Here is a 27,264-nt window from a genome sequence, read left to right as displayed (position 1 = left end):
CAAGAATAACCTCCTTAGATGGCAAGTGGCTGTCATCTGAAGGTCAAGTGTGATAGGTTATTAATGGCTGCCTGGAGTGATGGGTTACAAGAAGGTTCTGATTGGGAAAGGTGCTTGGATTAACCAACAGAGGGTAAAAAGTAGAAAGTATGTGTACCAACAATTTGCCAACCTGTGTAGACAATTCTTTTGAGCAACTGTGTGTGAGGGAAGAAAAGAAATAGGATAGAAGCTAAAAGGACACAAGGCTGAGGTTTTTTTGTTTTGTTTTGTTTTTGTGAGAAAGATTTGAAAATGTTTACAAAACTGACAGAAAACATAGCTAAGAGAAAAAGAAACAGCTTGTAGAGAAAAATAAATATGTAAGAGAACACAAAGGAAGAGAGAATAAAACTAACAGTGTCTGGGAAAAGGTACGGGGTCAATGAAGTTGCTTTTGTTGTTGTTATTGCTGTTTAAGATGGAAGATACGGCTTCACTTTATGCCAATAGAATTATCCAGGAGATGGGGCATCATTTTGTCCGAGAAGAGGAGAAAGTGAGGACAGATACAGATACATTTGGATATACAGAGACAGAAAATGGAGGTATTCCATGCCCTAAATCTCAAGGCACTCTGAAGTTTGCTGGGTGTGTGATGAGTGTGGAAGAATGAGGCTGAGTGTTTATTCACTCAGCTAACATTTGTTAAGTACCCCCAGGTTGCCAGGCATTCTTTAGGTACTAGGAATATGGTGAATAAAACGAAGTCCCTGCTATCATTCTTGTTGGGGGAGATAAGACTGTTAATAGAATGTTTATAAAAAATGCTGCAGGTGGTGGTAACAGCTAAGAAAAACATACAAGGAAAAGGAGGCTATGAGAGGCATTCAGTGGGAGGGTGTCATTTTATCGGGTGGTCACAGAAAGACTGTCCAACCAGAAGAAAAAGGGGAAAAGGAACAGCAAGTGGAGGGATCAGTAAGGGGGAGATAGGGTGTTCAAGTAACTGCCATATTTTCAGATAGATTGAAGGGGGTGAGAGCGTGTGAAAAAAAGAGAACTCAGGAATGAGTCCAAGGTTTGCCTGGGACAAATAAAAGAATGGAGATGCCATTTCCTGGTGAGGGAAGGCTGTGAGAGAAGTAGCTTTGCAAAGTAGAGGCTCAGGAACTTGTTTAGGACATGTTAAGTCTGAGATTTCTATGAAACACCCACATGGAGATGTTGAGTAGAAGGTTGGATATCCAAGACTAGAATTCATAGAAGAAGTCCAGGATAGAGATATAAATTTGTGAGCCATTGAGATATAGATAATATATAAAACCATGAAATTATATGGGATCACCTACAATGTAAATAAAAACAAGAAAGAAAAAAGGTCCAAGGACTGAGCCTTTGAGCATTCCAACAGGTACTGACCATGAAGAAGAAAAAGAACTAGCAAGGCTGCGGAGAGGCCAGGGAGGTAGGAGGAGTGCCTTGAGAGAGTTATGTCGAGCAAGGGGATAAGAAGAGAAAGTGCTACAAGAAGGGAGTGATCAAGTGTGTTGAATATAGTCCAGTAAAATTTGAACTGAACCCTAACTACTAAATTTGTCATGGTGAAGATAATCAGTGACCTTGACAAAAATGGTTCCAGCAGAGTGGTAGAGATGAATACCTTGTTAGATTTAAGAGAGAATGAGAAAACAATATTTTGGTGACTGTGGACAACTCTTTCTATGAATTTTGCTGTGAAGGGTAGTGGGAGTAAACAAATACAACAGTGTCTGGGAAAAGGTACGGGGTCAATGAAGTTGCTTTTGTTGTTGTTATTGCTGTTTAAGATGGAAGAATATGGCTTCACTTTTTGCCAATAGAATTATCCAGTAAGGAGGAAAAATCACTGATATGGGAGGGAGAAATTACAAGAACAATGCCTTGAGCAAGGCAGAGAGATTAGCTTAACTGCACAAATGAAGGGGCAGTTGATCCCTTGTAACAGGAAGAGAGGAGGGTATATATGTGAGTGAATTATCAGATCTGCTGGTGGGAGTGTATGGAAGCTATATTTTGATTGCTTCTATTTTCTCAGGGAAATAAGAAACAAGGTTATCAACAAAGTTAAGTGTATAGAAGATGCTGGAGGATTCAGGAGCAAAAAAAATTTTGAAAGAACTAAGAAACAGACAGTCACTGGATTATGAACATCGATCAGGGATCCAGGAAGCACAGTGGATCCTTGTGATATTAGTGGTGTGAATTTAAAATGAAACCAGTTAACTGGGTTGTTTTTGTCCTCCTTCATTAGTGATGTGGGTGCAGGTGCAGAGTAGAGGGTGAGTTGTATTTTGCCAGGCTTGGGTTTCCCTAGGCTAGGCAGGAGAGAGGAAGAAGGGCGTTTGCAGGTGTATGCAAGAGCATGATTAAAATGACACACAATGACATGGCATGTATCAAGAAGAAAAGTGAGGATACGGGAGGTGTGCAGGTAGTAGTCTCCATATCTCTTTTAGATATAAATATTTTGTTCTTCCACATTACTTTTGGAACATACCACTCACTGAATTCTATTTAATATGTTCAGTTGTACAAATGCTTTTGTAGATTAGCAGAATGTATGATGAGTTGATCTGTGGTTATAGATTTTACCAGAACTGTTTCAACAGTTTCTTGAAACATGCTGTTATTTTATTTTAGTTATTTTATCTATTTCTTTAGACTTAGTTGTAGGAATATAGTCTCAAAAACAAAGTCTAAATAAAAAATTAATTAAAAAAACAAAGTCTAATAATAATAAAGATATTATCTATATTTATTCAATAAGGACTAAAAAATCATTAAAGTATTGAGTAATTACACAAAATATTTGCCTGAAGTACTCAAGATTTCCTTACAATTCTCAGTGTCTTTAGACATTATTCATGACAAGCTACTCTAAAATTTATATGGATCCCTCATTTCCTACATTTTCTGTTACAAGGATAAATAAACTTTACCAACCAAGTCACAAAACTTTAAGGGTTATGGAATCTATGCAAATGAGGCACTGGAAATGCTGGAGAAAGAAATATAGCCCTTAGAGCACTCAGGCACTCCCAGCAGGATGGACAGACCGAAGTTTAAAACTTCACTTTTACTCTATCAAAGGGAATGACATCTTATTTTGACCAAACTGAGGCTCAGTTGGACCTGCAGATCAAAACTTGTGGCTCAGCCTCTGAAGAGACCTTTAGCCCTCATGATCTCCCTGCAATCATCCAGGTTCCTGATGTCTAGCACATCCTTGCCTGATTATCTCTTCAGCCTTCAATGCCCGCTGTCCATTCCTTGTCAAAATCCCATCCAATATTACACTAGATATTAACTGACTAGAATCTAAATAAAAACTTGAAACATGACCTGCCCCCCAAAAAAAGGAAAAAAAGAAAAAAGAAAAACAAACCCTATCCAGACTTTAAGGCTGTCATAAAGATTCGCGTGATTTCCCACAGCAGATGGGAAATTTATTTCTTAATATCCACAGATTGTTTTCTTAATTCCTTTATGATATTACATTCTGCCTAAAATTATATCTATCGGTATCTTCTCTCCCCTATTAAATGGTACGCTCCTTGAACAGCCAACACTTAACCATGCTGTTACAACATACCAGGCACTGGGCTGTTTGCTTTGCACACACTATTGGATGCCATTATTAGCCCATTTTACAGTTGTGGAAACTGAGACAAAAAGAGCTTGAGTGTTTTACCCAGGATCACACAACTATTAAGTAGAAATACTGAGATACTATTAAGTAAAAATACTGAGATATAAATTTAGATTCCAAAGCCTATGCTTTTTTTTTCTTATGCTCTACTGCACATTGGACAGTGGAAGGTAAACAATAAAATTTGGTTAAAAAAATTCATCTTTATATGAAGTTTCATTCAACCAGCCTACTAAATTCTAGGCATTGTGATGGTGCCAGGAAAAAAAAAAAAAGGAAAAATATGGCATGGACTCTTCAACAGGGAATCCACAGTCACAGACAACTGAGAAATGAATACATCTTCAGATTCCCATACTTTACTGGGCTTTTTCTTCCCACACAACTGAAAGGCCTTGTGACAAAGGCTCCAGTTGTAAAAACTAGTTATAGTGCTCTCTTGTCACTGCAATAAAATTGATTGTATTAAAAAATAAGCCACCTTAATTTAACATTCTATAGTTGTACAGCTGGTGATGTGGGGACTGAATTAGATACTGTAATGCAGTCTTCGAGAGTATATTGAATACACTTCATTTCTTCTGTAATATAGATGTTCTCAGTTGAGACAGGGAATGTAACTTAGCATTTTCAGAGCCACTGGCTAAATTACCTCTATTGATGAGGCTCGGCAGGTTCTTTCTGAATGATTCTAAATAACTGCCAAGGGATAAAAGATAGTGCTCCGTGGGCTATAGCCACAGAATGCTCAGAGCCTACTGGGAAAAGAATAAAGCACAAGGTCCTGTGCATGAATGGTTCTATGTTCTGCCTGGAGCATGGCTGACTGACCATCCCTGAAACTGTATAAATGAAAGGAAGTAGGCCAAGGTAGACATTTGTATTAATAATTGGTGTGTACGAAGTAAATTAGGCTATCCCAACAGGTCCTTCCTAAAGGAGTGGAAAGGCAGTACAAGTCTCCAGAAATAAAGTCTGCTAAAGCAATCTTTTCAAAGCTCTTGACAAACTGCAAACCTCAGCCATTTTTTTCTCATTGAAAGGAGAGTTCAGGGAGAACTTTCAGTCCGGTTCACATGTGTGTGTGTGTGTGCACGTGCGCACACACACACACACACACACAATGTATAGGTGTATGAAGCATGAACTAGGACATCAGAGTTACATAGCATTGTCCTTATTCACAACGGAAGTTAAGGGACCTGGTTCTGTCGTTAAGCAGAGGGAGGATTTTTCACCAATGTCAGAGGGCAGGTGGAGTGCAGTTCCAGGTTCCTTTAGCTCCTGTGTATATTCCCTCATGCACAATCTGTAGTACAGTGGAATCTGGGCCCCTTATTTGTACAGTTATGTTGAGAATGCAGGCAGGAACAACAAGAGCCATCCCAATAAGAAGAGAGAAATCGAGAAATTCAACTAAACCATTATTAAGATTTCTAATTTTTTGAAGAAAACAATAAATCTGAAAACTTTTTGCTTTCTGATCCTAAAGGATAGAATTTAACCTGCTTATTTCCTGGTGTAGAAATTTCCCAGTTTTCTAAATTCTTCTTTTCAACATGTCCCCTTCATGAAGAGCCCATAGTAGGGAAAGAGTGGTGAGAAATAGTAATCTCATTCAATAATGCTATAGAATCATATTTTGTTCTAACCTCTATAGAAAAAAAATGAATCTGTTTGGCAACAATATCCTTTACATCAAAAAATACATATCATTCAATCTTATGTCATTTCATAATAAATTTTTGTTTTCACTTGTATAAATACTAACCACGTCTAAATAAGATTTGAATCCAAAAGAGCAATCAAAGTTTATAAAAAATGCCAAGTCATTCAAATATTTTAACTCAATTCAATAATAAATAGATTTCCAAACTTTCTCTTAACCTTTTTTCATTGAAATTGGGGTAAAACATAAGATTTAACTCAAGTAATTAAGGAGTAATACTACTTAAATGTAGGAAATAAATTTCCTTCATGGTGTTATTCTATTTCTTAACTATGCAAGCATTTAAAAAACAAGAATGTTAAAGTTTATGGCTGATTAAAACCTGAAAGACATTATTATTTAAAAGCCCTTATTTTTCTTAAGAAACTAAAACCTCCATGTGCAGAAACAGAATGCACATGACTAATTCATCTTAAGCAAGAAATATACTTGATGTGGCTTGTGCCGTGATGATGAGAATGCAATAAACTGTGAAAAATGTCATTTCTAAAAAATTATTTGGCTAGTGTTCAGCAAGAGACGAATCTTTGTAACAGATGTGACATGATGACTTTGATGAATTAAACTTATTAAAATATGGAGCATTTTAGAAGATATTCCCTTAAAACTGAATTAATTTAGATAGAATATACTGTATGTCATTATACACACAGCCATTTCCATCACTGCGGAATAGATTTGTGTCAGTGAGATGATGTCTTCCTTCAAATACCTGCTTGGGGTCCACTTTTTGTTCTCTAATTTAAAAAATGAAGAGGAAACTTGGACTTACTCTCTGAAGTTTCCACCAGCTAGAAGTCTATAATTTTTGTATTTTATGCACTCGGAAACTTTCCATGTTTGAAGATAAAAATATCAAAAGAAGATATCTCTTCTAAGAAAGGTTTTTTTTCTACTTAACAGAAAAGTCTGAGCTACAAAGCATTCTGAATAAAGTGTGGATATCTTGGTCGATTACTACAGACATATCATTTTTCAATTTGTTACAAAGAAATTAAAAGCCCATAAGTATGGATATTAGCACTTAATACTCTATTATGGGGCTTTAGTGTCCCATAAGGTATATATTGGGATGTCAGACAAGGAGTCAGTTTTATATAAGTGGACGTATTCTTATTTCTGGGCTTCATATGGTGCCCTAATGGATCATGCCAAATCATATTTAGCTAACTTTGGTTATAGCTTAAAAGTCGAAGTTTGAAGAAATGTAATTTAGTAATCTATTTAGATACCATTCTTGGTATCCTAATGCATTTAAAAGGCTAGCTAGCACAGAATGAGACAAGGTGAGAACAAATATGTGACAAAAGATGTCATTTTTAAGAGACTGATCATGTGATTTTAAGACCAAGTCACCTATAGCTACTTTCAGCAAGCAAAAGCAAGATGTAGCAAAGAAGCGTTCCAAACTTAAAATGATGCTGACTTCCAATGCCCCCCAAAAAAAAAAAAAATTCTCTTACGAACTGTCCACTTTGAATGTTATCAAAACACTTCCTAAAAAGAACACTTATATTGTTTGTGGCATCTAATTTACAATACAACAAAGAGTATTATATATAAATCACTGAAAGTACTAAAGTAGGCGACATATTAGCAATCATTGTACTTTAGGGTAATAGACTGAGTTCCTGTTTCTACAGAGAAATAAGACAGGTCAATTTTCACTAATAATTTACAATGAATGAAGTCATTCTTATTTACTCTATTTTTAACAGAATAGAAGTCTAGAAGACGAGCAAGGTGCTTTAGTTCTTAGAGTTTCCAGAAAGTACTAGAAGTTCTAAAAATGAAAGAAATTGCCTATTCTTTAATGACAAAATAAAAGCTTCCCCCTCCTCACAGTGACAAATAGGAGGTGTCTCAATCCAAATTCATTTGCCTTGTGGTTTTGATTAAATATATACACATTGGAAACTTCATATTACAGAGAATGTACAATTCTTGCAGTGAGATTCTTACAAATTATCATATTTGATATGGGGTCAAGCAATCTTCCATTTTGTTCAAGATGTTCCAATGACCTGAAATTGTCATCAGTTTATGTTTTGCAAAGTCTCTCTTCCTAAAGTCTATTCATACTGTCAAACTAAAGATTAAGATTTTTCCCTCCCTCTAAACAGGAGAGGTAATTCCTATGAGAAAATAACATTTTTAACAACTAAAACCCAGGGGACCCAGTCGGGCAAAGGAATAAATCCTCATCCTTCGCACAACTTTCAAACTGGAAAACAATACAAGAATTCAAAAATCGCTTCTTTTCAATTCATGCTATATAAGGTACAAAGTAAGTTTTATGTAATGGCCATGCCAGATCCACTTTGCTGTCAGACATGAGAATTCAATGGTTAGAGGCTTAACTTTAATATGCAAAGTAGAGGGTTGGGCGGAAATGGAGGGGGGCATCAGGATAAATAACCCACACAACTGAAAGTAGGAATTCAGATCATTTCCTATCTGGGGATATACAGGGCATATTGGAGAATGGTCAGACTACCTGAAAGGAAACCACAAGCTGATTAGTTCCACTCCAAGGGATGGTTTTTAAAAACCCATTCTTATTCTTTACCATTGATTGGATGTCTAAATAGAAGGCTACATATGGTGAAAGATATATACATTGGGTCATTATAACAGAAAGGCGATAAATTATTCGGGGTGCCTGCAGAGAACTCTGTAATCCACTCTTTCCATTTTCACTCTCACCTGTGAAAAAGCCTGAAACTTATGCCAATTGGTTGTTAATAATGTGCTCTGGAAGGGAGCAAGTTGAAATTGTTCCCAAAACTGCAAATCAAGAGACAATGTATGTGTGTCTACTACTGTTGAATGAAATTATATATCAGAACAAAAGACCGTGTCTGCAGTACAGGACTAAAGTATGCTTTCATGTGTCCTATAAAATCCAAAGCTCTGGGCAGCACAAAGCTCTGGAGTGCTTATATTTCTACTCCCAGAAGAATATCATAACATAGATGCAGCTAACAGAAGCCTCCAAAAGGAAGTTTGTGATATGAAATTTAAAATAATTGTTTTTTAAATTTGTAGTTTCCAGATTGAGTTTCTACTGTGCCTGCCAAACATTCCCCTTCTTTTTCTGTGGGTTAGCTACACAAATATGGATTTCATTTGTTTATTAAGAAAAGGAAATGGTGAATCAGCCACTTTGTATAGATGTGCTAGTGTTCCTGTTTCTATTCTTCCACAGGACACAGTAAGAGGTGACAGGTCAAAAGCTAAGAGGAAGGGAGAGCACAGTGGGGCGGTGATTAGGAAGAGTGAGCTCCTTGGATCTCTGGCTTGGTCTGCAGCCCAGGCTGCCTCCCTCAGACCTTCTGATTCACCTCAGTGCCTGGCCAGCCGCAGCTGCTCCATTTTTGTCCTTTTCCTCAATCTGGATGGTTTCTGCAGCAGAAATGCTATTACCAAACTCTCTTTTATGTAGGTTCCAAATGCCAGTTTTCCAGAAATCTTTCATCCTCAAATGTGTCAAGTAGAATAGACTTTCTTCTTGTCTTTCTCTAAAAATGTTGTGGGTCTATATTTATTTGCAACAGGAACATCAAATATACACATTCCAATGCTTTGTGCTATCCACATGACACTTATGAGCCACGTGTCACAAGTATGTCACTCCCTATCTCTGAGCCCTATTTCAGGTTGGCGAGTAAAACAGAACAATACTAGCAGTCCTGTCTACTTCACAGGGCTGTAGCATCAAATGATGTATATGAAAGGGCTTTTGATCACTAACTTCCAATTAAATGTATTGCAAAATAATTAGCCAAGAATGTTTTCAAATGAAGGATGCATATATTTTTACATATCACAAGCAAAATTATAAGGCTATGCATATGGACTATAAAAGCTCAATTAACTCAAGGAACAAAGAAGGGAGGAGGAAGGGTTTACAAAGAAGGGAGAAGACAGAGATAAAGGACATGTGTGAGGGTACACTGCATATTCAGCAGGGATCTGAAAAAGTATGGCTTGAAAAGGTGCTTATTTGAAAACATCACTACCATGGTTAAATTTGTGTCCATGTAGCTAGACTATGGTGCCTGGTCGTTTAGTCAAACTCTCGTCTAGATGTTACTATGAAGCTGTTTTAGAGATATGATTGACATTTACAATCAATTGACTCTGAGTTAAGCAAATTGTCCTTGATTATATGAGTGTGCTTTGTCCAACCAGCTGAGGGCCTTACGAGTAAAAACCTTCTCTTCCCAGAGAAGAAGGAATTTGGCCTCAAGACTATAACACAGAAGCCCTGTCTCAGTTTCCACTCTGCTGGCCTGCCCTACAGATTTCAGACTTAACCAGTTCCCACAGTTATGTGACCAAATTCCTAAAGTAAATCTCTCTCTGATAGATATCCTATTAGCTCTGTTTCTCTGGAAAACTTTGACTGATACAGTCACCAAACCCATTTTTACTGGAAAACACAGTGGATTCTTTTCAGCCCTCATACTGTTTGCCATTTTGTACCTCAACCATGCCAGCAATACAAGGTAGAGATAATACAGCCCCAAGTGAACGATCATTTTTGGTCATAGTGAGAAGAGTTTAGTACCTTCTAAAATCATAACTATCTCCATTTGGGTATCTTACCAATAACTCAAACCCAAAATCTCAACAATGACAAATTTTCCCCCCATAAAATATTCCTTTTTTGAGCTGCTGCTCCCATGGTGTACTATTTGTCCCCACTGTAGAATCATCCTTCACTTTTCCTCTGGTTCACTCCTCATATTCATTCTATAAATCCTATCACTCTTCTAAGGTAAGTTTTCTCAGATGAAGCCCATCTTAGGTTTTCTTCACATTTCCTCCAGTAGCTACCTACAAATTACTCTCAGATCAATCATTCTAAATAGGCTTTCATTTATTGCTTACCAACTGCCCATTGCTTTTTTTTAATCAAAATTGAAGATCCATATCCTGCTAAGTCTGGCATTCAAGGCTCTCCTTGTGGAATCCTGACCAAGCATTCCAGAATATCCTCTACTACTTCTATCAAGAGCTATTGACTCCAGATACCTTGGCCTCTCCAATGGCTCATTTCAACCTCTTAGGCCACCTTCTCCTTCTTCACTGACCCAATCATTTCCCATCTTTCAGGTCTCAGCTCAAGTTCCAATTTTTCTAGCCATTCATATGCTTAATAGAACTTTCTCATTCAGAATTAGTGTTTTGATTATCTGGCTCATTAATTTGGCATTTAAGTATAAAGTGACTTGTAGGGTTAATAAATAGTAAACAGTGAAGTCTATTCTCTTCAACCAAATTAAAAGCTGTCTGACACAGGACTCTATCTTTAAAATAATTTAAGGAGGGGTGCCTGGGTGGTTCAGCTGGTGAAGCCTGCCTTTGGCTCAGGTAGGTCTTGATCGCAGGGTCCTGGGATGGAGCCTGGCATCTGGCTCTCTGCTCAGCGGGGAGACTTCTTCTCCCTCTCCCTCTGTCCCTCTGCCTGCTTGTGCTCGCTCCCTCACTCTCACTCTCTCTGTCTCTCTCAAATAAATAAATAAAATCTTAAAAAAATAATTTAAGGAACAAAAGAAGGATAGGAGGGATGGAGGGAGAAACTGAATGAGAGACCTTCCTTTGTACTCATGAGCTGTGAGTTACAATTTGGCACTGTATGTATCTTACATCCAAAAGCTATACTTATTTCCCATTGTGGGAATAATCAAAAGAGACATTTTAATAAAATGTGCTGTCCTGAGGATACATGAGTTTTCCAGTTGTGGTTGATTTGTATTACATCTGTTCTATCCACTCTGGGCAAAATGGCTGATAGGTATAGACCGCAGTCAGGGAACAAAGTGATGTTAATTAATGTGCTTGGGGTGCTCTGAAAAACAGCACCAAGGCTTTCTGTATGGTAAACACAGTGCACATTTTTCAGTCTTCATCCCATTTACTAGTTTGCATTATCTAACACTGTTCACTACTCTCTTCGTTTTAAGACTTTTCCCTTGTTTCCCTTGACTGAGTATGTCCTGATTCTCCCTCCACCTCCCTAAGTCTTCATCTCAGTCTTCTTTAAGGGCTCCATTTTCCCATCTCAGTCTTTTTTAAGGGCTCCCTTTTTTCCACCTACTTCTTAAGGGACAAACTCTAAAAGGGAGTAGGGGAGGGTCTCGTCTTAGTGAGCTGAATAGCCTGATAACTTCAATCTCTTCAAGAACCAGCTCTACTTTCATTGTTCCCAAGCTGACACTCCAGCTCAAACCTTTCCCCTGAGTGGAATGACAACATAGCCAACTGGCAATTGGATGCTTCAGTTTGAATGTCCAATATGCATCTATAACTCTCCATTAGACCAAACCTCTTCTGCCTTCTTTATTCCTTGTCCCAGTGGCCTGCACTATTATTACCCAGAGCAAGGCCCAAGAATCACCCCCACTTCTCTCTCTTCTTCGCCCTTACATCTAGTCACAAATTTCTGCCTTTTCTACCTCATTAATAGCCTGAATCTATCCCAATCTCTACTTCTCTCCAAGCCATTACAGTTCTCACCTAAGGAATTGCAACAGTACCTTAATCATCTCTCACTTCCCTTTTGTCCTTCTGTCCTTTAGCAAGAATGATCTTCCTAAAATATTCATCTGACCATGTCGTCCTACTTCTTACATATTTCAGACTTTTTATACTCTCAGGGTAATGACTTAGCATGCCTGCATGGTCCTTTGCAGACTTATCCACTCCAGTATCTGCTCTCTTGATTTATGGCTCTGAACTTTACACTTCAAACTATTTAAAATGCAGCTTTCTGCATTTTAAATACCATTCTGTCTCATGCCTCAAAGTCTTCAAAAATGCTAACCTTCCTGAAAACATTGCTTTCCTTAAGTTTTTCATACCAATAATTCCTTGACTTATCATAAATCCGAGGTACCCCTGATCTCATCCCCCACCCAAATCTGAGTTATTTACCCTTCTATTCTTCTTTTGTACATGGACATAACCAGAGCATACTTCTTCTCACATAATATTGCTATATCTTTGTTTGTTTTGCTTCCACTAGATTCTTAATTTCCTTGAAGACTGCGTCTTATCTATTTTATCACCACCATATACAGCAGAGGGTATGGCATATATTAGATACTCAATATGAGTTTGATGAATGAATCAGTGATAAATGGCACTATATTTGAATAACTGTATTAGCTAATTATTAATAACCCTTTAAAATATCTCCTGACCCTATATCCTATGATTCTATGATTATATTCTATAATATATCCTATTATTCATTTCCTTGACCATAAAGACATACTTTCTAATAAAAAAATTCTACAGAAATAAAAGCTAGAGATGTATATGTATTTCTGAGACTGAAATGATTAACAAGTAAGAAAATGAGAAAAAGCGTTATTTTATTTAACCCTAAGCAAATCTCAAGAAAGCACGCGGATTTGTGAAAATAAAAAAGGCATTAAAAATATCATTCAGAATGATTTTTTTAAAATCATATGAACATTTAAGTAACCTAAGATAGTTTAGGTTCATGGCTTGACTTTTAATTACACCAAAGCTAGAACTAAGGTTCATTTAACATCTAGATGGGAGAATTCTTTCTATATTATAGTCTAGGACTCCATTCTGATCAAACAGGTCACTTAGCCAACTGAGGCCAAATGTAGGCCAAATTCATGGTGTCCCCATCATAAGAAATGAAGCAGAAGCCACCCTTTTACAAGAGAAAATCACAGCATTTTGAGTAGCTAGTTTAGAAGAACAGGAACATTGAGGATTTCTTTGTAATCACATGTTCCATGTGATTATTGTGTACATAGACATTCACGAGGAAACAATGATGTACCCTTCAATTACTTGCTTGACCTTTTTCAAAATGCTAACATTCAGAATTATTCCAAACTGCTTTCTAACAGCACTTTATTTTAGAGTGACTTTCTTGACCAGGCTAGTTATCGCCCACAAATCCACAAATGGGAAGTCATATAATTATCTCCCCTTGTCCCAGAAGCTTTTTATTTGCAGGCTTCCATAGGCAGAGAGTCTTAGGAATTCAGCAACATAACTAAATATTTGATCACAAGAAAGTCAAACAGAGAAGAGTGCTGTGACACCCCATTTGTTTGTAGACTGGCTACTTGAAAGGTTTACAGGTGTCTGATGAGCAACCTAGAGCAAAAACTTTAAAACTGAGAGGTTCCTTTTTAGTAATTCTGACTGTGTTAGTGCTACCTGTTCTGTTTTTTATTTTTTAATCTAAAAAGAAACACTCTTTTAACTCTCTCTTATTTCATCTATCAAGTATCTCTGGGAGAGTGAGGATGCATGTCTAAACTCTCTTTGGTTTTAATCATCGGTTTCCCACCAAAGAGTGACAGTTGCTTACTTTTCAAACCTTCTAAGAGCCACATTAAAAGCATTAGCCACAGATGTAGGCTTTGGCTGTACAGTTGGGACTTTGAAGGTGACTTTGGTGGAAGGCACTCATGTACACACACTTGGGACATGAGCCTCCCCCAAAAAACACAACCAGCCCTTTAAAAAGTAAAAATGAAAAAAAAAAATAAATAAATAAATAAAAGGGTTAGTCATTTTTTTCATAAAAGTATTACTAAACATTAAGCTTTCACCTGAAACAACTGAGAGTTTGAAACAAGATAGATAATCAGAATTGTTCCTTGTTGAGTAGGTTAGCCTGAACCCAATACTGTTGTAGCAAAGGTAATGAAGTCACTCAGTGGCACAAGAGACAGTAGAGAGAAGAAAGAGAAAGCCATAACAGAGTCTGATGATGCTTAAAGTTAAAAAGCCCTCCTTATCAATGATGTTTCAAAGTAACCTGGGCAGGACTGGGGCTCGTGACCTGGCATTTAAACCCTACTTCTTATAAACCAATTCCCAACTTAAAACAAAAACAAAAACAAAAACAAAAAAACCCTCTTCCTTTTTACTTTTACTTCCTGTCCAAAAATTCTAGTAATATTTCTTTTAAGATTTTATTTATTTATTTATTTATTTAAGAGAGAGAGAGAGAGTTCAAGTAGGGGGAGGAGCAGAGGGGGAGAAAAAGAGAGGGAGAAAAATATCTCAAGCGGACTCTGTGCAGAACATAGAGCCTGACACAGTGCTCAATCCCATGACCCCGAGGTCATGACCTGAGCCAAAACCAAGAGATGGATGCTTAACCAACTGAACCACCCAGGTGCCCCATTCTAGTGATAATAGTTTTGAAGAATGTTTTTCTTCTCTAAAATGTTACCAGTAAGACAGAGGTTACATTTAACCCAAGTGGCATACCTATGTAAATCTCTCTGAGGATTTCTGACTTTTTCTATTCCCTTTTTTTTTTTTTCTATTTCTTAAGAAATTATTTCCAGACAGGGCAGCAGAGATTGGCTGTTACCAAATGTGTTTACCTTTTCTTCTGAGCAACAACTACATTTCTTGTTCTCTCTTGCAGTTATATGTGAAAATGGAAGTTGACTCTTGCCAAAGGAATGTGGTCAAAAGTGATATAAACCATAAAACCCTGAACTTCAAGTGCTGGCCAGAAAAAAATTCTTCTATCTAACCTTTAACTCTCTTTCCTTATTTTTCTTATCTGATAGCTGCGTATCTATGCTCAGTGTAACTTTAGAACACTTGGATGAAAGATAGTCTCCACCACTCTGGGTCCTTGAAAGATTATCCCTCATCATGTATAAGAAATAAATGTATATTGTGGTAAACTACTAACATCTCAGGGTCTGTCTGTTATAATAGCTACAGTTATTCTAAAACAGATGGCATCTAGAAATAGATCAGTAGAAAAAATAATGTTGCAAAGAAAAACATTGTCAATATTTTTGTATGTCTAGTTCCTCCTCTCCCCCCCTTTTTGAATGCCCTTATTTGCCTCAATTTGTGGGTCTTCTCCCATTATCTTTCCCTTTTCAAAAATTCCAAAGTTCTGCTTAATCTGGCACTAAATCTACATAAACAATATGAGAAGGAGCATTGAAATAAATTGCCACTAAACACATTTCCCTCTTCAAAAATGGCAGCTTGAATCACTCAAAACAGAAAACGTAAAAAGACACTAGGGAATCTATTCTATGTAAGAATTATAGTTATATCCACTTTTTCTACCATTTGTTCCAAGAGACAAACCTGTGTTCAGTGTCCCAAAATGAACTACCCATCTGTGACAGCCTATGGTCATTCTATTATAGCCCTGTCCCCAAACAGCCTTAGATACAAACTAATTCTCCAGGCTTGTTTTGTCTGTTTCTTTGGTTTGTTATGGTGACTATATCTGAATTTTATCTAGCCATCCTAGTGTATTATCGTGATTCTGCTTCCTCTAAGATAAATGGTTTGCTCTATCAACAATAATGCCCGTTATTATAGAAAAAATAAGCCACTATACACCCAAAACCATATTCTTTGAGCCTGAATAGAAATTAAAATATGCTAATAATTAAACAGGAATATAACAAAGAAGAAATTAAAGGAACATTTACTGAAATATTCTAAGACAATTTTATATTTAATTTTCTTGACTCAGAGGAAAAGCTCTTATCATCACTCATTAGATGTGAATTAGATAATTTATAAGCTTGTCTTGAGTAACCGGCTGTATGAAAGAGCATATGGAAGATGGGAGATCTATAGGTAACTAAGAAAACTTAATAGGAACTGTAAATAACAGAGGGTAGGATAAGACACAACAAAGAAGATATTTGCAAAGAAAGGGGTAAACCTTACTTGCCTGAAAAACATCTTATAGAGATATGGGAATGGGAGAAATGGGCTTAAGAGAGATAGAGATGACATGGGTTCAAATTTTGGTTCAGCTTCCTGCTAAATGTGAGTGCTTGAGCAAAATTACTTAACCAGCCCAACACTCAGTTTCTCAGTCTGTAAAATGGATATAATAAATCTCTACATCAGGAGGCTGGTATGAGAATTGGTCTGTAAAGTGACATGTTGATGGAAGTTTACCACAAACTGCAATTATTAGTGTATCTGGAAAAGATTTACTATTGACTTAAAAGTCATATTGCTTTTTCAATATGAAGTAAAGATATCAGAGTTTTTCATCTAAAATTTCCTCAGAGATTTCTTTTCCTAATTCATCTACCATATTGGCAGAAATAGCATTGTAAGCTTAACTTGGCTAAGTCTGCTTCATTCATCTGTCAACAAGATTCTGGGCTTCAAATGGAGTTGACAATTGCTGAAGGTAGATGGGACAAAATAGGCTGCACAAGAGCCTCGTATTTCACACCTCAGAGGGTTCTACGCTACCAACAATAACATCATATCTCTGTCAGTCAAGCACAATTATACAGCTTGATAGACCGATACAAATAAAGAGCCAGTTAAAACAGGTCTCCTGACTCTTTCCTGGCTACACTTATAGGACTCGATTGAATCTGCTACCTATGAATATTAGAATAGCACTTCCTTTGGGGACAAAAGGACAGAGAAACCACATCCTCCACTGACTCAAAAAATGGTCCAAAATAGTGCAAAATCTGCTACATTTGAAAACTCTGAAGTCACTTTGTGAATTTTCATCTTACTGTTTGCTTCTTATTGAAACATGAATGTATTTTTAAGACATCCAAAATAGAAGGTACAATTCATGCTGTGTGCAATCAGGTAACACAATGGTCAGGCCAATCATTCTAGCAAATATATTCATGATACCCAAGCTAGGCAGTCAAACCACTTTCATGGATTCCTTCTGAACAATGTTTGAATACATGTTACCCTTATGAAAAAGAAAATAGAAAAAAGTCCCTGATATCCATGTAAAAGCAAATTACATGAGAGTACTCCACTGGAGCCTTCTATAATAGAGACTCTTATGATAGTGATATCTTTTTGTCAAAGAGGGTAACTGAGTTTTAAGCTGAATAGCTTCTTCCTAAAGAGTAAATTGATATGTGGGATCAAAATCAAGTTGTATTTCAAGGTTTAAATTATAAATGATCTCAATATGCAAGACATAGAAACTGACAGAGAATACTCACTTTGGCCAGACATAATTCTAGAGTAACAATACCTAAGCTTTCCAAAATATATCAAATGAAGGTATAAATGGAAAGTTGCTAAATTAAATTCTATCATTATGCTTTTTTTTTTTTAATTCTACTTCAGGATATTACTTCAGAAAGGCAATGAAAAAGGTGACTATTAGTGGCAGGAGATCTGATACTGTCCTTCAGGCTAATCAATCTTTTATTTGTATGTTTCCTAAGTGTGCGAATGCGGTGTTGTACCTACTGAGCACATTTCACAACAAATGAACATGAACGACAAGAAAATACACAACAAGACATGAGGTTACACTTCATAATCTTTCTGTACATGTGAAACCATGGGACCACAAAAGCTCATAGCTAGAAGGAGCTCGAGGAATCTACTTTTGCCAAGGGGTCTGGCACAGGCTCTGTGCCATGGATTCCTCACCAACAGCAAGACTATCGAAATTCTCAGACCACCTTGTGCTATACACTGAATTTAAAGGATGGAAGCAAGGGCAATTGCCATTAAAATGGCAGCATAAGCTTTGATATTTCATCCAATTTCTTATTTGTGAAGACAGTTAAATATATTTTTTAAATGCAAAACTAGGGGAAAAATTACTCTAAAAATAAAAATACAGAAATTTTCAGATTTCAGTTCATGAAAAAGAAATGCAACGAGAAAAAATACACATACAATTAAGTGATGCTAAAACTAGGATGAGTATGGTCACTTCAAATTACAATTGTCAATAATTAGATATTACACCTCAATAAATATATCATTGGTAAACCTATTTAACCATAATGATGTCACTGTTCATTTATTTTTATTCAGATGCGAGAAATATAATGGAAATATTTTATAACTCTAAAGTAAAATTTGATAAAACACTAATCCTTCTTGAAAATCATAAGTGTTTAGAAATTAAAGGCTCAAAGGATTTCATTATAAGGCATTTTACCCATAAGTGTTCCCATGATATGGAGTCCCAAGTACTAGAAGACTCCATTCTATTAGTAAAGACAGCATGATCAATAGATACTTTTTCTCTTTTTTGCAATCAATTGTTTTTCATCTTTTTAAACATGACATCAATTATCTTTTAGTCAGTATTGTTAACTCATTTATTATCAAATTATTAATTTATTTATTGAATTATGAAAATTATAAATTATAAACTCAACTATTATTAAAACTCATAATTATACCTTATTTCTTGGATTTCATGCAGTTTTGAAACACAGTATACCTTCTTCAAAATGCCATCAAGATGGGACAGTCTGAATGCTCATTTTCTAGAGCAACACCTTTACATATCTTGGATATGTTTTTAATACATATAATTACTTATTTCAAGGAATATGATTTGACCATAGCCTGACAAACTTGTCTGACAGCAATCCATGTTGTAACATACTCATATTTTATAAGGGATAGGGATAATGTGGTAAGTGGAAAGGTTTTAAAACCAGACACATCTAATTGTAAACCCTCTCTAAAGGTGCAATCATTGGTAATTAACTTCTGTGAGTCTTGCCCTCACTGAGCATTGGGAATGGTAATACCAAAATTTATGTGAGATAAAATGAAAGTATGTGTGTGGAGTGCCTAGAATATTACTTGCCATATACAGAAATGTGTATTACATTTTGCGTTATTGGGCTTCACAAGATTTTAGGTTTTTTTTTTTTTAAATTATAAATTGAAGGTTTGTAGCAATCCTGCATCAAATAAGTCCACAGAAACCATTTGTCTAGTAGCATTTGCTCACTTTTTGTCTGCGTGTCACATTTTGGCAATTCTCACAATATTTCAAACTTTTTAATTATTATTATATTTGTTATGGTGATCCGTGATTAGTTATTTAGACTCACTGAAATCTCAGATGATGGTTAGTATTCTTAGCAAGTATTTTTTAATTAAGGCAGGTACCTTGTTTTTGTTTTGGACATAATGCTATTACACACTGAAGAGACTACAGTACAGTGTAAACGTTAACTTTTATATGCACTAGGAAGCCAAAAACTTCATTTGACTCATTTTATTCTGTTTATCTCTTTATTTCAGGAGTCTTGAACTGAACCCACGGTATCTCCCAGGTATGCCTAAACATATTAGTTTGATTTTTTTTTCTATATAATAAGAAAGAACAATTAAATCTTTAGTGGAGAACCTGGACTACTAGATAGTCCCAAGAAGGGAGGGGCTGTATGGCAGCTGAAAACTTTTGAAGGGCCAAAAAGGAAATACTAGAACCCAGAATGTCACTGTATGGCAGAAGCAAGATTTAACTACCTCTTGGTATGTCTAATACTTTCATCCAACAAAAAAAGCCTTGAACACTATATTCTGGCTGTAATCTCCAGAGTTTCCTCTTGGTAGTAATGGTTTGTTTCTAGTTTAAAGACAAAGGCTTACATAGGAAGTCAAAGACTAAGGCTCCTAGACCTGGGCCATGCCATCTGCCTAGCATTAAGCAGGAGCTGAAAGTCAGTTACAGAAGCAAAGTCACTTCTAACATGATTTATGTTCCAACCTTGAACCTGGCAGGAAGACTGCAAAAGATATTTGGAAGCCAATGCTTCCTCTGAATAAAGTAAACGAGTATACGCTAAGCCCCTCTCCCCAGACCATGCTGGCCTGTTAGATACGTTGCCAATGTGGAGTCTTTGAACCCTGGAGCAAACTGGCTATTCGGGATGAGCAAATATCTCAAGGCCAATGATCATTGCTACTGTAAACGTACAGTGGACAATGCAAACACTGGGGTCAGACAACAGATATCCAGGATATTATTACTCAAAAACACATCTAGCTCAAAGCTGACAAGATAATCTGTTCCTGTGAGTGCAAAGCAGGCTGGAATGCTAGAGCTCTGACCTACTCAAGGAAAGAAAAAAGAAAGTGCAACCCTCCAAGGACTCCATCTCATGTTCTTAAGCAGGCAAACTCCAACAGACTTCAAAGGGAGTGTTGCCTAAGGAGGGAGTACCAGACCAAGCCCACGGGAGGTATCATTTCCATGATCATGTTGCCATCTACATTTGGTGAACTGGCAAATGCAAATATTTCAGATACAAGTTTAAACAGATGAAAAAAGAAGTGCGAAATAGCATGGGGATTTGCTTCAAGAGAAACCTCAGAATTCCAGGAAAAGTATTTAATATCAGGAGCTTCATAAGTTATTCCAAAATTCCCAGGAGACTAACTAGTTTGTGATCATATTAAAAATAATATTTTAATAAACATGTTTTGCACGTGAACATATGCAAAATACTTTACTTAAAAAATAATTTCCCAGGGCATCTGGGTGGCTCAGTGGGTTAAGCCTCTGCCTTCAGCTCAGGTCATGATCTCAGGTCCTGGGATCTAGCCCCACATCGGGCTCCCTGCTCAGTGGGGAGCCTGCTTCCCTCTCTCACTTTGCCTGCCTCTCTGCCTACTTGTGATCTTGATCTCTCTCTCTGTCAAATAAATAAATAAAATTTAAAAAAAATAATTTCCCTACACTAAATACTCTTCAAAGGTCAGTAACATTTTTCTAATTGAAATATAGACTATATTTTGATGTCATAACAAGGTTTTAATGTACTTGATCCCAATTAATGTACAAAAGCCCAAATGCAGCAAATATACTTACAGGAGGACCTGTGGGGTGGGGGTGGGTTGGAGAGAATAAGAGAAAGAGGAAGATGAATTAGTGAAGATACAAAATATTAAGATTAAACACAAGATGAAAACATTGTCATAATCATCAGCAAAATACAAGATGAAGAAGTCACTTAGAATTCAGTGACTCTTAATCTTTTTATTAGGTCATGGACAACTTTGATACCACATCAGAAAAGTGTATTTACATCTATCTGAATTTCAAATTTTACATGAAATTTCAATGGATGTTCAGATTCCCAGAGACCTGTCTATAAATTACTGAGAGGTTCATCTTAAGACGTCCTACTTATACCTAAAAATTTAGATAAAATATGAATCAGTAGGATCTTTGGTTATTTATGATAGCCAAGTTAGAGAGAATTGATATATAACTTTCCTGAGAGTGATAAAGTGGTTAAATGAGAAATTTACCCATGATTTGTTCTAAGAATATTTTTTCATTCAGTAGCATTGTCAATATATAAAGCACTAAACTCTAATATTTGTTTCTTTGAAACTGTACATCTTCATCTAAACACAGGCAATGTCTAAGAAAATTTCAATATTTCCATGCTGTATATTCAATTAAAACACAAGTTTTTAGTAGTCAATAAGTTAGGAACTGACTTTTTAATTTTTCTATAAAACTTCACATCAGTACAAAATGTTTACCTTTCTCCCCAATCCTTTTTATTTCCTTTGACAAAGATCAATTCACTGATTATTTTGTTCCACTAATATTTCATTACTTCTTTCCTTAAAACACATTTATAAACCATCTTCTAATATAATACTTTGTATTGTGAAAAGGATCCTTATACAAGCATCCAATTATTTAGAATAAATGAGGTTTAAAGATAACTTTTAAGAACACTTAAAAGGAATTAAGCAGCTATACTGCTTAAATTACTGAATTTTCATAAATCCCTTTTACTTTGACATCTTTAGTTTTCTTTTCTGAAAAAGGAAATGAGACCAAGAAAAAAACAAAAATTAAAAAATAAAAAACAAAAAACACACAACAACCCACAGCAAATCAATCTGTTGCTTTTTTGGGTAGGTTAGTATTTCTGCTATTTTAACACTTAGAAATTGCTTGTTTTTAACATTGATAAATACTTACTAAAAAATAGTGGAAGATGGTATCTCTTAGCACACTAGAATCAAAACCTTAAATTACTTTTAAAGTCAAGAAAAAGATTCAAAAAAAAATTTTTTTTTGAAACCAAATACCCAAAAGAGTGTATACTTACTGTCTTGCTTGTTTTATAAAGTCTAAAATGCCAAAAATGTCAATGATCATGTGAAATCTTATCAGGCCATCAGTTCTTCCTTGCAAGGTAAGAGGAAGATACATACAGCGATTTGGCCTGAAAGCAAAAACTCAACTGAAATGGGCACCAGGGCAATTGGTCCCATTTCAAATTTTGCTCATAAACTATTGCACAGCCTTGGACGAATCACCTTACTGCTCCAGGGCCTCCATTTCCTCAACTACAAAATGAAAATGCTGGATTGATTACTGAGGCTGTTGTCATCACGAAAATTCTAGGGTTATACAAGAGAAATAAAAATTCCAAATTTTGAAATGAATGAGAGTAAAAGCATAACAAAATTGTACCAGTTGGATAAAATAACAATAAAGCTTTCCAAGACATGTGCCTCAGTGTCCCAAAGCAGATGTTTTCATAAAGATCCTGCATTTGCTCTCTATGGAGACGGAAGCGTGGGCCACACTGTGTGCAGCTAGAAACCATTGACTGTAGCAGAAAGGCCCAACTTCACGTGATGCAGAAAGTAACCCAAAATTGGGTCCCAGTTGTTATCAAACATTAAGAAATTAACAATATTTTCCAAACTTTTACCTACAGTTTGATGGAAAGAAGATGAAAAAAATTCTAGGTCTAGCAGAGGAGATTTAAATACACAAGCTTATGCGCAACCTCTAGAAAGACAATATAATAATTAATTAGGAGGAACAGATGCAGGAATCTAACTGAAACATTAATGACAAGGAGCAGCTGAAAGAGAGACTTACCAGATTCTCCTCTTCGGCCCCTCTTACCTCGTTTCCCTGGAGGGCCTAAAATATAAAGAATATATTTTTTAACATGGTTTTAATATTTTTTTTCTTGTTCAAAAATGGCTAGTAAGTATTTTCTACAATTTATCACTGTTTTTAACTGACAACCTCAAGAAAGGGACCAGATATTTGTAAAGGCCAGCATTATCCTATCAGCATAACTCTTAAGCCTCATTTAATTATAAAACCTACACCAGATGTCTAATCATCTAGCATTACTTAAGAATGATTAACATTCAGAACTTTCATTCATCCTGTCTGGATAACATCAATAAAGAAAGACTTTAATTACAAATTGGTACTGTTGAGATTTCATGTTTCTTACGAAAAATTTTTTTCTAAAGGTTGTAGTATATTAATAATTAAAAGCACTGAGCACAAATGACAATAGTTTCTCTTCAGTCAGGTCCATCATGATTCCTTTAAAAATATTTAGTTCACAGTTAATTAAAAGTATATATTCATAAAGGAAATAATCCTTATAATATTTCCATTTTATTACATATGAATTTTCATATAGTGAAATTTCTCTAATTGAGAACCAGTGGAGTTAAAATCATATTCTTAATTGGAAAGTGTTTAGGTACTAGCTATAGGCCTCATTTTTCTAAGGAGCTAGCTCATTATTGTCAGTCAGTAAATATTTAATCTTTACGATGATTCACTTTGAAAGTGGAGGAAAAAACTTCTTTTTTTTTTTCCCCAGTGAATTGCCTATAAAGACCACCTAGCTAGTATGCATCAGACTTAACACAAGATTCTAGACATTCATGGCTTTCAAGCCATTACTCTCAATTATATAATTTCTGCCTTCATTTCCTTGAGTAGGACTAGTTCCCACTGAATTATGGTTCAGGCAAATAGAAAAGAATAATTAGCCCACAATGAGAATTAAGATCTTATAATATTTGCTGGAAGAAAGAGGCCAAGGAAAATACAGACTCTCCTGGTTTTAAAGAACGACCTGCTAAGTTGGACTGATGACTTCCAAACTCTAGAAAGTTTAAGAGAGAAGCAGCACAGGCCTTAGCATCCAGTCAGCTTTCAACGGGATTCTGAGCTACCAACTTCCACATGGAAACACTGTCATGAGAACAGAAACATCAGTGGGCCAGTTAGTTTCCCCTCAAGCTTTTACATAGAGTTAGTCTGGCCATCTGTGTTTTGTAAGAGATTAAAAACAATCAAATAATAAAATTGGTTGAAAATTTTAGGAGAAGAATTTTTGCAGCAGAGTCAAAAATTGTTATTCAGAATTTCAGATTTCTCTCTGTATTCTGGAATAAGAGAAACTAATTTCTTTCTTCTTTCTTTCTTTCTTTCTTCCTTTCCTTTTGCATAGAGTAAAATTTCTTGGATACTATCCAGGATTAACTTGGCCAAACTGAGAATAGAAGGAGAATCACATAAATAGGCAAATAAACTTAGTAGGACCCTAATAGGTATGAAAAATATATTTATTTACACATACACTCAAACATACATGCACAAAAATATATTGACATATTCTGATATTTACAAGGTCCTTAGGATTAGGAATCAGATTTTCTTTTCTATACAAAATCACTTAAGCTAAGCAGTTAGTAAACACTATATACTTAATGATGTCTGTGGTCTGCATAGGAGGTGATATGGGTTATGTATAAGATGGATGGGATGTGTAAGATGTAATAGAATAATTAGTATTCAAAAAAGAAATGGGTGTGTCCACAGGCTAGAAATGGAACAGAAATGCAAAGTGGAAAGCAGGGATAAAGCCATGAACCTAGTTCTAGAACCTAGTTCTAGACAGAGGAATGATGGCCACAGGTACTATTTCTGGAGAATAAATACACAAAAGTTCTCTAATCAGAATCAGTGGCTTAGAAATGCTAAAAACAAGCTGAAAAACAAACAAACAAATAAAAAAAAACCAACAACAACGAAAACCAAGTCTCTGGCTTAATGGCTGAAGAATACAGACATAATCTCTCAATCAGAAAATAAAGTAAGCATCTGCTGTTTGGGTGCCTAACTCTATGACATCTACAACATAAATCTGCGACAAAAGTCCAGAAATGCTAGTTTAGGACCAACCTGGTCTAGAAGGCTGAGGATGTCAGGCAAAAAAAAAACATAAAAGAACTGGGTAAAAAAGAGTGAGTACAGAGAAAATAAAGGCATTCATAGTGAGAAAACTATAGCAAAAGAAAGAAAATGCCTCCTACTCATAATGGGTACACAAAAAAATTCCAAAACAAATGAAGAAATCTAAGGCTATGACAGGCAATACTCAATAATAGGATCATGAATTATTTCCAGCTAAAATTAATTTTTAAAAACCATCTGACAGGAGCACTTGGGTGGCTCAGTTCATTAAATGTCTGACTCCTGATCTGGGCTCAGGTCATGATCTCAGGGTCATGGGATTGAGCCCTAAATTGTAAGCTCCACTGTCAACATGCCTGCTTAGGATTCTTTCCCTCTCCCTCTCCCTTTGGCCCTCACCCTGCAAGCATGCACACACATTCTCTATCAAATGAACAAATAAAATCATTTAAAAAAAATCAGACAAAATTTGGTATGTTAATTATACTTAAAGAGATAAATGAAGAAGTAACATCTATTGAAGAGTAAGGGATTTAAAAGATAAATTTTTTTTAAAAAATGTATTTGAGGGGCACCTGGGTGGCTCAGTGTGTTAAGCCTCTGTCTTGGGCTCAGGTCATGATCTCAGGGTCCTGGGATGGAGCCCCGCATCAGGCTCTCTGCTCAGCAGGGAGCCTTCTCCCCCCTCCACCTGCCTCTCTGCCTACTTCTGATTTCTCTTTCAAATAAAGTAATAAAATATTTTTAAAAAATGTATTTGAAAGAAACTTTTAGAAACCTGGAAGATAATAAAAAGCAAAATAGGCATTGAAATAAAAAGAAATAAATATAACAAAATATTCAAATTCTAGCCTGGATATGGTTGAAGAACAAATTGATGTAAAAAATGCAAAATGCAGCCAAGAGACAAATCTGATACTGATCTCTCTCTTTCTCTCTCTATGTAACTACTCTCTCTATGTAACTTTTGTATGCTCCCAAAACGCATATGTTGAAATTCTAACCCTCAGCAATGATGGTAGTAGGAGGTGGGGCTTTGAGAAGGCAATTAATTCATGATGCTGGGACCCTCATGAATGGGATTAGTACCTTATAAAACAGACCCCACAAGGATTCCCTAACCCTTTCCACTCTGGGCAGATAGAGTGAGAAGACACTAACTATGAACCAGGAAGAGGGCTCTCACCAGAAGGTGACAATGCTACCACCTTCATTTTCGACTTCTCAGCCTCCAGAACTATGAGAAATACATTTCTGCTATTTATAAATCACCCAGTCTGTGGTTTTTATTATAGTAGTCCAAAAAGACTAAGACCTTATCTATCTATTTCTATTTCTGTCTAATTACCTATCTACCTACCTACCTATTTATTTTTGTCAAGGAACAAAATTTTACTTATATCAATAAGAGAATCCAGAAGAAATGATAGAGATGTCCTTGTTTAAGAGATAATAGATGAGAGTTTTCCAGAACTGAATATCGGAGTCTTGAGGTTGAACTTACACCCCAAGTGGCAATAGAAATAAATCACACTTAAATGTAATAATGTTCAAGAATAATGAGAAAATGTTAATAACTACCAGAGGGAAAATTACAGTGGAAGGTACTTAGATTGACTGTTGTCTCACCCACATAAAATATGTCAGAAGATCCTAGTCATGATTTTCATAACAAATTTCAGAAATCTGTAATTATTATTTGCTTATTGAAAGTAGTTTCTCATTTTCCCCTCAAGAATGCTTTTTTAAACCGTAGAATTTATCAATAAAAATAAATTGCATTCATGTTTAAAACTAGTTTGAAATAAAGTATAAAAATAATTTAAAATATATTAAATTATGAGGGGCGCCTGGGTGGCTCAGTGGGTTAAAGCCTCTGCCTTTGGCTCGGGACATGATCCCAGGGTGCTGGGATCGAGCCCCGCGTGGGGCTCTCTGCTCAGCGGAGAGCCTGCTTCCCACTCTCTCTCTGCCTGCCTCTCTGCCTACTTGTGATGTCTGTCTATCAAATAAATAAATAAAATCTTTTAAAAAAATAAA

The 27,264-nt window shown here is 36.0% G+C and overlaps 1 protein-coding gene across 14 annotated transcripts in view; it reads right to left on the bottom strand.

Moving 5' to 3' along the window:
- The window catches only part of COL25A1 (collagen type XXV alpha 1 chain), a 460,001-nt gene that overhangs the window by 186,664 nt on the left and 246,073 nt on the right, over nucleotides 1–27,264 (bottom strand). For all 14 annotated transcript variants that reach the window (XM_013054002.2, XM_004748091.3, XM_045085556.1 and 11 more), the window contains 2 exons: nucleotides 23,092–23,136; nucleotides 21,043–21,050 (listed from right to left, as the gene is read on the bottom strand). In XM_013054002.2, the coding sequence (XP_012909456.1) occupies nucleotides 21,043–21,050; nucleotides 23,092–23,136 (53 nt within the window). The remainder of the gene's footprint in view (nucleotides 1–21,042; nucleotides 21,051–23,091; nucleotides 23,137–27,264) is intronic.

The sequence above is a fragment of the Mustela putorius genome, unplaced genomic scaffold (assembly GCF_011764305.1).
Source record: "Mustela putorius furo isolate JIRA1106 unplaced genomic scaffold, ASM1176430v1.1 tig00000868_pilon_pilon_pilon, whole genome shotgun sequence".
NCBI classification, from domain to species: domain Eukaryota; kingdom Metazoa; phylum Chordata; class Mammalia; order Carnivora; family Mustelidae; genus Mustela; species Mustela putorius.
This window is presented reverse-complemented; position numbering and strand designations above follow the sequence as displayed.